This window comes from Anopheles arabiensis, chromosome 3 (assembly GCF_016920715.1).
Source record: "Anopheles arabiensis isolate DONGOLA chromosome 3, AaraD3, whole genome shotgun sequence".
Lineage (NCBI taxonomy): Eukaryota > Metazoa > Arthropoda > Insecta > Diptera > Culicidae > Anopheles > Anopheles arabiensis.
Window position 1 is genome coordinate 39,857,859 of NC_053518.1, and position 13,629 is coordinate 39,871,487.

A 13,629-nucleotide genomic window follows, 5' to 3' on the forward strand; every position below is an offset into this window, starting at 1 on the left:
TAATTATAATTTGGTACGGTGGCTTGACCATCATACGGTGAAAATCCTTTTTTACCGTGTGGTGTTTACCGGTAGAATGCACGTAGAGGCACAAACGCCAACGTAGCACAGATGCATGTTGTACGAAATGGAGAAAACGAGTGCTGACTTAAGCTTCTTAACAGGGGAAACACATTTACATAAAAATTGCAGTTTCAGCACACCTACTTACACAGCTACTAACTCACTAACTCACATACACGGTAAACCTTGCACCTTGCTTGCGATGGGCTGCGCTGTGCAGGGAATAAATATCTTTGCAACCGGGACATAGATTTCTGCTTACAGTGCTCCTTATGCTGTTCACGTGTTCAGCAAGGGAAATTGAACGTGTACGAACAGCATAAGCAATTACACCGTTTCTTCGCACATGCTGAGCATCCGTATGTATCCGTGCGATAAGTTGCTAGGGTAGACTAAAAGGGTAGAGCTTATATGGTAAGTTCTAAAATTTTATACTAAACTACAAATCCAATAAAATGAACGTGTGGTACTAACTCAACGAATTTTTCGTGATGAAGCTCACATATATTTTCCTGTTAGCAAATTTTATCACATATCACAAGATGAAAATTGATTTATGGTCGGTTTTGTATAAAGATATTTTACTAAAAAATATAACTGGCACAACATGTGAAAATGTTTTCAAACAAGGTCATAATGAACAGATCTGGGTTTTTGTTAATGTTGAGATAATGCATGTGATGCTTTGTTTTTGGGTTACATTTTTTTACCCAATTGAACATATTATTGAATACATTTATTTTTATTCACTTTATTGACGACCTGTTATGGCATCGTTATAATTTTCTATTCGCATTAATATATTTTCTAACAATAAAATCAAACCCCATTTAATAACAATTGCCTGTTTTAATGAAATTATTTTTTATCTTTGCTAACCCGCTAGTGTTGGTTACTTGATGAAAACCTAAATTATATTTTTTTTTTGTTTCATATTAAGAAATCAAGATCATATTTTGTTCACTAATTTAGAAAACAACCATATAACGTAAATGCTATAACATACCATCACCACATTAAGATGTACATTTGTTACTTCACATCTGAGACAGTGTGTCTAATAACCTACAAGCTGAACACCGTTCGACCTTAAGATGGTAAGCATTAGTGCTGAGTCATACAAGTCTATTAACGGATCGACCTGGAGTTGGGTGCAGCTAGGCCGGAATCGATTCGAACCCATGAGTGCAACGATTTCGGTACGTTCAGTAGGATTAACAAAGCATATGCAAATGCGACCCATGGGTGCGACGAGTTCGGTAGGTTCTATAGAGTTTGGTTGGTTCGTACAAGTTCAATAGGTTCATTAGGATCTGTAGGTTTGTACGAATTTAGTAGTCTTAATAGGTTAGAAGGGTGTACACGAGTTCAGTTGCAACTAGCGAGCATGCACTTTATATAGCTCTATAGCTACCGAACCTACTGGAACCGATATTACGACCCACCCATCACTAGTAAGCATACTACGCCATTCAGCAACGCCATAGGCCGCCTCTGTGTTAAACCGACGTGTACGAAGCACCTGCTTCCAAAATTGTTTTCGCATTCACGCTGTGGTCAATATTATCTGGTGGTGCAAATACTCGCAAGCAAAACCTGTTATGCATGCTGAGTTTTGAAACTCATTTCACGTTTTTTAGCAAACGGGAAAAAAGTTTCATTAATTGTATACACTGTTCACTGGCACGTATACTGCTGTTGCAGTTGCATAAATAAGTATTGAATTAATAAAATGCTCTCCTTTCCACGTTTCCCAGACATAACCACCTGAATTCCGTGAAAAATTGCGTAAATGCTTGCCACGCCACAAATGAGACACGTAACAAAATGAGCATTGAGCTAATAAAATGTACTGAGCACGCTCTGAGCAAGACCGTTTGGTTCGCTGGAAGGTCTGAAAAGGAAAATCCCTGGTAATCCATCATATGAGTCGGGCACGTGATTTTTTGCAATAAAAAACAAAAAAAAACGGCTACCTTTATTTACCTACCCGAATGCTAATCTGTAACGCGGTGCATGATGTTGTTTGATGTTTGAAAGCGCAAGTCAAGCAGAACAATTTTTACCACTTCAAGAGAGAGTTTTGTCTCTTGCAGCTGAACAGAAATTGATGTAAGAGTGTGAGAAAATGGTGCTCTACCTATCGTCGGTAGATGCTTCCAGCGCCTGTACAGGAGGCACCTTGCCAAACTGATGAAGTGGCTGTAAGATGGCTGTATTGGGGCTAATATTTTGTTATAGGCGCGGTGAAAGTGGTATACTGTCGGGAGATTAGTATTCCGTGCACGTTTCACAGTTTGTATTGCGGAAACATGTCTAAGCTGCGGTGGCTTAGCGATGGCCCTCTCTAAATCCGGTGTAATGATGTGTATAGCAAATGAGAAGCCACGCGCTTTCACCTGCAATTGTTTATTTTATATCGTAATTTTTTATCTACCTGAACAGATGATGTGCGTGGAAAAAGTATTTTATAACTAAGCTACTACAAGAGCTTAAGATTCTGTTTTTGTTGGAGATCTTTTCGTGGGTTCAAACTTTATAGGAACTACGCAGCCAATACGCAGCAGGACTGACTTTTCTGCTGGTTAATAAAAAGGTTTCTGGCATAAAAATGTTACCAAAGGGTATTGCTACAAATATAATAAAGTTGTAATATTAAGTTTGTTATGGCGTTGAAAGCACCAATTGATTCTTCAGAGATTATTAATATTATACGATTTACCAAGGGCTGTAAAAATCTTTCACAGCTTCGAGACAAAATCGACTGAGCTTCGATCGATATAAAACGACAAAGATTCGAGTCGAAATGGACTGATATATAAAACGTGGTAATGGTAAATGACTCACTTTCCCTAATGACACAATAGCAATTGCCCAAAATTTTACTTTACATTTTTAAAATCTTACATTTGCGGATAGAAACTATTCAGCAAAGAAAGTAATAATTAAAGAAATATAAATTTGATACCATAAATGCACGCAAGTACACTACATATAAAACACAAAACTATGAAAACTCAATTTAAAACATGAACATTCTACGTTTAATAAAAATTCTTTACAATCTACAAGCTTTCTTCCTGCCAATTACAATCTCCAAATCCTTTACCACTAGTAAAAGTTTATTTAACCCAACAAAGAAGGAACACTTTCCATAAAAATTTAGTGCATCGAGCATTTACCAGTAACGAAGCCTGATTATTTGATCGGAAAGTCGGTTGAATAGCATGACCATCCAAGTGGACATCGTTGAGACGCTAGGATCTACCGAATCGACAAAGAAAACGGTCCCATGCAGACGTCTCGCTTCCTGAAATCCCTTTTCCATGGAGTTTTATAGTTTCTTTTAAAATTTTGAGAACAAGTGTCTGACAATGCCCGGCATCGGGCACAGACAAAATTTGTCATTCCTGTTATAGACCCTGGTTGGCAATAGCTTAGCGGTATTTTTTATCGTAAAATTTATGCAGAATTTTTGTTTATTGGATTCTTGATTGGTTATGCTGATTGTAAAACTGCACAATGATGAACTAAAGAAGATTGCAGGCACAGTAAAGCGTACATTGTATTATGTCTAGTGTTTTGTGCCAAAAGTCTTCTGGGTGACGGTGGATCCTTCCACGGTTCAATGATTTAATTCGCTTAGTACATACAACAATAAAACACATAGCTAATGGTTGCTTCCTGAGCATTGAATGAAATCGCAAGTAGAATAACTGAAACGTTTAGCCCTTTTATGATGCATTTGTAAACCTTTTTTTGCCGAACATTTCATGAAACCGCATGAGTTTATTTTAAAATTCAGCATTGAGTATAATTACAAAATAAAAACACTTGCTAAAGAAGCAGTATCAAAAGTAAAAGGAATGGAAAAAGTATGAAAACGTTGTTTGATGATGTAATTAATCCATCTGGAAATGGACTACCCGTGTCTCATACTTATGCATACCATTGAAATCGTATTATTTTAATTGCATTCAGGAGAATTCAAATTATTTTAAATTGCACATGTTGATCATATTACCTTTTACATGTTACTTATCATGAGCATTTTTCTCTCATTCTCAGAAATGCTTAAAAAAGAATGCAACGCGCTTGTGTCCAGCATTGTTTTTATTTTATAGTTTTTTTTTATTAAACTCTTATATTTACAAGTCCGTTCTTCACGCATGCTTTTACGACTTTTAAGGGTTTGTCGAGAATAGGGTCCCAACGTCCATCACCCACGGAGCCCTCGTTGCTAATACAGTCGACTGTTGCTTATTACTTACTTTGCTTGCCGTTAAAGTCCCCACCGACCTTTTCCCGCATCTGATTTACCGCATCATCGTTTCTAGTTTTAGAAACATTCTTCCTACTTGATTGAAAATACAAGTTACTATTTGGAAGATACTAGAGAGGGCAATGCATTCTCGTGCTTGGCGCACAGCCCCCAAAACGGCACTTGCAAACAAAACATACTACTTTCGTACTCGTGGTGCATTATGTTGAACGAGCTCTGGCAGCGGATCGATCGGGATCATGAGCGTCTTCATGTCAAACGCGGTCATGTCATTCACGCCGCCACCCTCGTCGCAGTAGTTGATGATGTTCTCGCGGATGTCGTCCTTGGTGGCCGGCTTCTTGTTGAAGTTTGCTGAACGACACCGGGAGCATGAAAAATAAACAAACATGTTGCGTATAGAAGGAGGCTCCAGCTCGAGTGCGATAAAGTCGGAGAGCTGTTTGGAAGATCCCTTGTGTCCGAAAGCGAAAGCGATTTATCTACATCGGATTCTCGTAGTCGAATGGCTTTCAAACTCTTCGTACTATCCGCGTTTTTTTACCATCGTGAACTTATCCGCCCCGTAACCGCTGTTTTCAATGATTTTATACTAGAAATTATTTATCTCATCATCATCATTCATCGCCACGGTCAGTATCGGTGCCTCGGATAGCACACTATCGTCGGTTTCCTCAACCTCGACGAACCACTCGTCCTTGGTGAACTGAGGCGGCATATTATTCCGATCCTTTACCTTGATGGAAGCTGTCCCCGTACCTTTAAAACCTCCGCCATCGGTGGCCACTATCTGCAGCGAGTAGTCGGGCGTCTTCTCCCGATCAAGACAGCATACCGCCGTCGTGATGAGTCCCGTGTCCGGATTGATGTCGAAGATCGGCAAACCAGTATCCTCCTCGATCGCGTTCTTCTCAATCGAGTAAATCACCTTCGCGTTAGTTCCTTCGTTGATATCGTCATAGTCCTTGGCATTTATTGTCATCACGTGCATGCCGATGATACCATTTTTGGTCACGTTGCCGTACGCAATTCCGTTTGGGAACTAAGGCGCATTGTCGTTGACGTCTTTCAGGTTGATTCAGAGGCTACACATTCTCTGGATCAGGTGTGAAAGGTGGACGATAGGCAAGAGAGGAAGAAAAATAATGAGGTTTAATCTTATTAGATGTGAATACTTTGGTTGCATTAAAGGTTTTGAAATGAAATTGTGTTTCATTTAATAAAGCCTAAGAAATACTTTGGTTTTGCTCTTTGTTTGCGGTTTTGCGGCAAGAGAAAGTTTACAAAATTGCTTGATTTAATTAAATTTATCTATTTACTTGAGAGAAAAACTCGTGTCCAGCATACCAAGTACGATGGAATATACTTCTATTCCCACACGAATCATTTTCAGACCCAACACATGGCATAAGTTGGAAGTTATTCAAAACTGTACAACAGACCAGAATCTAGTTTCGCCATCGAAAAGTTTCTCTATTGGGCCAAGGCTTCATCGCACAGGAGAGGCACATTATCTTTTGTTTCTCCTGACGTTTAAGTTCCTGCAACGGAAACTTAACCTGCTCTTTATTGGGAGTAGAAAATGGCTGCAAAGACTTCCAACGCTCAAACAATTCTTAAACAAAACGGTCATCATATTCCTTCAGTCATTTAGATGGCGACAAGGTTGTGCCGTGAACTTTTTCATCGCTTGTTCGAATATTATCAACCGTACGACCGAAATAAGGTTCCTCCATTTCATTTCAATGTTGTCTGCAGTGCGGTGTTGCCGCAGTTCTCTTTATTTCGTTTCATACCATTGCCTCAGTTAACTGCAGTACTTTTGCTTTGTTTTTCGCCACTGGCAGTCAACTTACGCTTCCGAGTATCAAATGCTGACCTACCTTAATCACAAATATTTCCCCCGTGGCAGTGGCGGATTAACACGAGTGGAGGCCCTAAGCGGTCGCACAAATGTAAGCCTTTCTGAAGTATTGAGCGAGACGCTGTATGAGGTTTTCTTTGCAAGAAAAACGATTGGAAACCAATTTACCAGCGAGGGTATGGGTTCCTTTTTTTCTTTTTCCCTTTCCACGCTTAGTTTACGTAGTGCTTAATCCGCCCCTGCCCCGTGGACTTGTTGATGTCAAAGTTGCTGTCGGAGGGATTTTCTTTGTGAACACCGGGCCCAGTCAGGAAGTACATGATGCTGTTCGGCCGCTCCACGCCCGAATCCGAAACGGTAACCTGTCCGAGGAGAAGAGCAATACATAGAAAGAGAGAAAATAAGTGGCAAGCGAATGTTAAATGAAACCAAAAATAGGGCAAAATACGAGAAATCGGCATAGTAATCGATTGAATAAGGCTTGTTTCTTCGAAATTGATCGAAGAAGCAACATTAAATCAACGAAACACAGCACAGCCACAAGGTGAACGATAGCTTTTCTCAGGTTTGCTTTATGCGCTGTCAAGCTCAGTCAGCACTGTTGCGAACGTGAACGGGAAATATGAATGCTTCGTAACCGGATGATTGGCATGACTATTTGCTCGTTTGGATCGGTGAGATCGGAGAAAAATATCAACGAACACCTGGCGTGTTTGGGTAGGTCGGTTGGTCTTGGTACACAGCTTTAACAGCTAATTCAATTCAATCGTCTGTCCGTTGGAAAATTAGTGTTCCATTTATTACTGAAAATTGCACTGGTCGGTGATGTTGTATGCTAAAGAGTAATTCGTTTGGTAGGAGGTAAAATCATTCAATTTTTTCCAGAACCACACCAACCCAAAGTAACGTGACGTTCAAGTCCAGCTCGAACCTGGAAGGTGTATAGCAGCTCGAGACAGTTATGCCTTCATTAGTCCATGAATGTTTTTTCAGCCATTCTGATTGAGTTGTAGTGATTACAACGTAGCTGACTTGGTTACTGGCGTTTGTGATTGATTACTGTTTGTTTTATTACCTTTAAAACAAACAAGATGGAAGGAGACAGAGATAGAGGGAGATAATGCCGTGTTGATTGGTCGTTGCCGAGCGACCTGTACTTAGGACCTAATTGTAGTTCTTAGGACCTAATTGGAGCTAAGTGTTTGCACCTGTTTAAGCAACAGTGTTAAAGTGATAAAATAGACATGTGTTCTCTCATAGGACAGTGGGTAGCTGCCGGGATGAAAGTCCAACATTTAATTATCTTATGTTTTTAATCGAGAAATTTATTGGAATATACAGTATCAAACAAGGAAAGGCATGAGAATTCAGTCCGCTAGTCGTATAAGTTCTTACGATAGAGACTTTTAAAGTTTTAATTCTTGAGAAAACTCATCATAACAACTACATGTTTGTACCTCCTTTAATCCATGGTAACTTTTACAAAAAACAACCAAAGTTTAAAAATAAATATGTTTTGGAAAAATTCAATCTATTTTAAACAAAAATGCTTATTTTTGTAAATATGTCAAGTACTAAAATCAAGCTAAGAGTATTGTGTGCACTACTTCTTCTTAATTTTATCAATCATGTATCTTTAACATCATGCCAAATTTGAACACCATAATACATCATGGTATCATGTATACCACGTCAAAGCTTTACATCTAAACAAAAGATCTGTAAAGAAATTAGCCGCTACTTCGCCCAACTTTGGCAGTTATTTACGGTTTAATGACAGTATAATACTTTCAATAAAACAAAGTGTTTTCTGGTAAAGTATGAGTAATGACCTATATTTGGGATGTTTAGGGCAGTTGTTGATGGAATTTGGAATGTGCTTATCAACGATGACGTAATAATTGATCATCGATAATTGACAATGTTGCTAGCTAGTCAAATGTACCATGTAAACTTTATTTTATTACAGTCAGGGTACGTAGTATATAAGCGTAGTATAACCCCGAATATTCGTTACGCAGCCAAATAAAAACTTGTATGAGATCTCTTTCAAAAAATAATTATGATCTTTGTTACATATTCATAAAACATACAAATTTTGTGTACCTAAATTCAATGACTATTACTTTTATACCGCTCTACAGTGTCCACTGTGTTTTGCTCAGCAGTGCCCACTGTGTAGAGGCTAGGCTGATACGCAGGGTATTCAATTAGATTATAAGCGTTCACTTCTCTTCCGTAATAAACCCAAACAAGGACTCCTCTTCTACCTTTAGAAACTATCATAACTATTTTCCACGAGCTCGAAACTAGGGCTGCTTGATATAACGGAACGTACGTACCATTTATTAACAGATTTTATCTGAATCGTCAAGAGCGTCGGTCCGGCCTGGATTGAGGGTCGTTACAAACGCTTATCCCATTTATCTCCGATGCACTGAAACACTGCCCTTGCAAAGGTAGAGTGTTGGTTATACGTGGTGTATTAAAAGCATAAGACTTCCCCCGTCCCAACACGGCAAGAAGCGTGCTAATCGATCTTTGTTATGTTCATCGTGTTTCTTGTTTGATTTCTTTTCGCTCCATTCTTACAAGACAGAAAAAGTTCAATGTTGTGGCGCGCATTTAAAAAGCTCCGTCTTTGCTGTGTTGCTGCAACGAGGGAAACGAGAGTGCTGAGCATTAAGGTGGCATACAATAGCGGAGAAAATTGGTGTCGAGTAAATTGAATAGAGTTTCTGTTTCCATTAGTGGGGAGCTATTCGCCTGTGTCCTTATGGCAAGTGTAAAAGAATAAGGAATAAGGAACAGTACAGCAACCAGCACGACACAACCAGTTCGCCGGTGGTTATGTAAATTTTAATGAAATTTCATTCTACTTGATAGATGTATAATTTTTTGTCCTCTCTCGGTATGCAGCGACATTTTCCTTCTCGAATCTACTTGTATTTTTCATGGCCTGCACGCCAGATTTTCCATTCCAAAAGTTAATACGGCTATCTGGGCTTTGCGGTGGTCTGTCGCATTGTCGTCGTCGATGCAGCTTCGGGTAGACGAGCCTGAACGACCAAATTTATGCAAACATTCATTCATACTTATTTCTGGTGCAAACATTGTGTATGTTGTGTGTATGATTTTCAGCGTCAGATTGTCGGAAGGGCGGTTCCGGGGACGCATCTGTGTCGTGAACACGAATGTGGAGGTCACATTAAATGAGTTTTCGGGCAATGCGTGCGAGTAGGCGCAAAATACCGACGCCAACCAGAAAGAGTATGTAACGACCGTGCATTTATATTAATTAAAAACTTTGCTTCTCAAAGTTCACGCTCTCACGCAGATTCCAGCCGGTGTTAACGGCGAACTGGCCTAGCGACGCACCGAGTGACGTTTCCGCTGCGCAAAGACAGATGGGGCAAACTCGCAATCAGAAGCCAGTTGGCGATGCGTTAATGTTCGGTGATAGCTCATAATTGGGTGGAAATCATTTCACAGGAGTTACCCGACGCTTCGACCGGATGTAGCTGGGTCGCCGGATGCGCAAAGCTCCTATGGCATTAAATAGCAATCTGATTTAGAATCGCTTTGCCAACAGCTTGCTGTGCTGCTTGTCGGAGGGATGCTTTTTTAGTGTTTATTTGGACGCTTTAAATGTGTGACAGCTGTGAACTATCAATCATCCTCAGATACGAGAGAATATGTGAAAGATTGAGCTGGTGGTGGAGTAGCGTCAAAATTCTCCCTTAATCACACACACGGACAAAAATACAACACACACTAGTGCAATCAGGGTGCGAAGGAATCGGTCTCTTCGTTTCCTTGGTTGAGCGCATGTTGATGTTATTATCATCGTTATCGTTTTCCCCGTGCGAGAAGCTTGTATACAATCAAAGTCACGTTGCCAATGCTGCCACCAAAACATTTTCCAGCGTGCGATATGAAGGATTGAAAAGAGGATAAACCTGAGGATCATGTGTGGTAGAGCACGGTGCTCAATAAATAGGCTTATGCTTTCGCCTCACTAAAAATGTCTTTACTTCTGTGCACGGAAGCGAAAAAGACTAAGGACGTTTCGGTTCGTATGCCATAAGGGGGAAAGTTTCTTGTTTGTTTAACGTTCATCGGTAGTGGCGGCAACTATTATTTATTTTTGGCATTACATTGGTCCTATTCGAAGTAACGCGTAATGATAATTCGTAGGGCTCAGAGAAGCAGTTGAAGTGACAAAAATGTTTGCGCCAATTATTTATGAATAAATGGTGTTGTTCAAAAATAGTAGAAGAATTGAATAGAAAAAGAGAGAATTACAAAAAAATGAAAAGATTTTTTTTCATAAAAAAACTCCCACATTAGCATCAACTCTGTACCGAGTAAACCCTAGCGAGTGTAGCACTGGAATACACTGGAAAAGTGACGATTAATATCTGAAAGCTTTCAAACACAAAAAAAAACTAAATTTGGTTTGCTTTAAGCTGAAATGCTACCCTAACTTGCTATGACCATCGAAGCAAATTGCTAAAATCATGTTTATTTCCATGAGCCTCCTCATCAGCATCAACGTGCCCTCTACCGTCTTCTCTAGCTGACCAGCATCTTTGTAACCGTTCAGCAAACTATCTCATAAATTAAATAAATGTTTTTCAAAGACATGCTATCCCAACGAGTATGTGCGTCTCCGCTCTGAGCTTGTGCAATAGAATACAGCAGCATACGAGGCCAGATAAGCCGACCCTTCCCAGTGCCCATCGGAAGCGTCTGCGTTTCGGTTTGGCCCAGCGGATGTGTGTGTAGCTGGTGTCATCAAGCATACCCCGTTTTACTACCAAGTACCACCAACTAAGAGGAGCAATGTAACGGTCAAACCCATAATTGAACGTTCGAAAGCAATAAAATTGATAAGTATCTGATAAGAGACAACGCACAGAGGTCATTTATTTCACTTCACCCGGGGAAAGTGCTGCTAAAGCTGCCATCACATATGCATGTCCATGATGTGTTCTAATCCTTTACGAAGCTAATGTAAAATACAATCTATCTTCTCAGTGTTTGTGGTTTTTGGGAAGATGGGGATAGATGAAACTACCTACCGATAAGGACCGGGCTCTATTCGCACAACACTATGCAACGCACGCATCGTCAGTGAGCTTTTGGGGAAGACAAGTGCCCTGTTTCTGGTAAGAGGACAACTTTTTCTTTGATCGCTCGCACGTTATGTGGTGAGATGCGAACAGGAAAGAGAAAAAACTAAGACGAGATCTATCGGTATTTCATGAAGCTTCCTTGCATTTCGAGCACTCGTGAGGCCATCTTTAGAGTGGCGGTTATTGAGGATTTGTTTAAACTTTGGCGAAGGAACTTTACTTTTTGTTTCTGCGCTTGCTAGTTTGGTGTTAGGCAGCGTGTAACATCGGTACTGATCTGTCATCTAATAAATCCACCATCATAGTGCTTAAAAAACTCGACGTTTGGTTTGCCAAAATTAAATACAATGTTTCTGTTCGTTCCCGATTGTAGCACATAACTACTATTGTCCCGATTGTAGCCCATCACTACTCTCGCCGATCGCTACAAATTGTTCGACGGGTCATCGATCGCTTCGTCATCACGCACACCATTAAAAAAAAAAGCATTATAAATAAAGCGGCAAAGCCAAATTCTTTCCTCTTGTCATTCAAACTTATCTAGCAAGCATTACGCTTCGCTCATCATAGCAACTCCTTGGCGCACACAAGTGGCACAGAATTCCAAGCAATACCACCCAGATTGGTAAAACAAAAAGCACACAATCGGCTCTTTTCAGAGCCACTGATTCTTTATTAAGAACATATTTAAAAAAAAATACAAAAACACAACGTAGGGTTCCGTACCAAACAGTTTCCTTCTATTTTTTTTTGTGGTAAACTAACCGATGCAGATGCACCTTGAAGAATACCTTGGTTTGAGATACTCCGTCATACATTCTTCCGCTAGCTATCCGCGGTCAAGTGTTAACCCAAGTAAGATGTAGCTACTTTTCGCTGTTAGTGCTGGTCATCAGCACAGTAGTTGCATTACGCTTTTCTGTAGTTTTGTTACACCCTTCCACAAGTCGTTTTTCGTTAGTATGGGACAATCAAACAAATGGAGAACCGCCGTAAAAGGACTGTATTAGGACTAATATTATTTACGATTCTCTTTATAGCACACCGTATCCTCGGTTCCTCGGGACCATTATATGGTTCCTCCACTTCAAAAGGAGCTGAGAAGTTTACGATTGATTCAACATGTTTGCAGTTCATGTGTTGTAATCCATAAATGGGAGTGCTGCTTGGTGTTGGCATGTGTGGCATGAGGGAGCCCGGTGGATACAGTTGTAGCCTTGGTGCAATATTATACGGCCACGTAACTGTACAGACGTGATTTTTACAGCAATGTTGTCGGCGGTGGTGGTCATGTTTTTCCCATTTTATGGAAACAATTTTATTCTTGGATTCGTTTGTTTTACTCCTTCCCGAGAGTAGTACGTTTTCTGCTTCGGCGTTTCAAAAACTGTTATTGCCGCCGTTCCATAGGCGGTTTGATAAGTGAACATGGGCTCGTTCGTGGGCCATGTATTCGGTCTGTAAAACGACACGTTTGTGAATCCTACAATTCCGTAGAAGGTGAAAACGTATGCCTCTTTCATGGATCGGGCAGAATCACTATGAAAGTGTGTAAAATTGCGGGACGAGAGTAAATTTGTCGTAAAACAGTGAAATTGTTTTTTACGTTCTCACGCCATCCACCCCGTTCCGACGTGCGCGTTTATCTACCATGCCATAAGTAGTGTGGTATGACAGAAACACTTTGTTTTTTTCTCAAACACAGGAGAAAACGATTTTTGGGTGAAATAATGAAACCAATAGCAGTGCACCACCATAAGCATCTCATGACCTAGGGCAAAGCGAACCGGATGGCTTTTGCCCGATGACAGTACCGAACCAGTACACTGACTGAATATTGTACGAGAAAGTTTGGAATCTAACTTTAACGACCCAAAAATCGTGGAAGGGAGTGCATGTGTGTTTTACGGAATGCATGGTGCCCAACCGACGACTGCATGCTACGTTTCGTAAGCTAGTACGACCAACTTTACGACACCATTTTGCTACAGCAGAATCCCGACTTTCCAGTTGGGTTGGATCACAGTGAGTTAACATTAGTGAAGCTAAACAGTCTTTGTCACTTGACTTTAGCAAACATTTTCCATTACGTGTTTGTGTATAGAATAATGGAGAAGGAGTTGTGGAGGTGAGAATGGAGATAAGCGAACTTTTCGCATTGTTTCGGGTATTTGATTGCATGGAGGGGGTGTTCCATTCCGTTGATTAATGATTGGTGGAATTGAAAACCTCGTACGACGCGCAGATACCAAAGGGAGCAAGTTTGATGAAAGTGAATTTAT

The 13,629-nt window shown here is 40.3% G+C and overlaps 1 protein-coding gene across 1 annotated transcript in view; it reads right to left on the minus strand.

Annotated features, from left to right (window-relative positions):
• Positions 1-6,229: 6,229 nt before the first annotated feature.
• The window catches only part of LOC120899816 (putative neural-cadherin 2), a gene marked incomplete at its 5' end in the record, with an annotated part of 69,479 nt that continues 62,079 nt past the window's right edge, over positions 6,230-13,629 (minus strand). The window contains one exon of the mRNA XM_040306043.1: positions 6,230-6,571. Within this exon, the coding sequence (XP_040161977.1) occupies positions 6,422-6,571 (150 nt within the window). The remainder of the gene's footprint in view (positions 6,572-13,629) is intronic.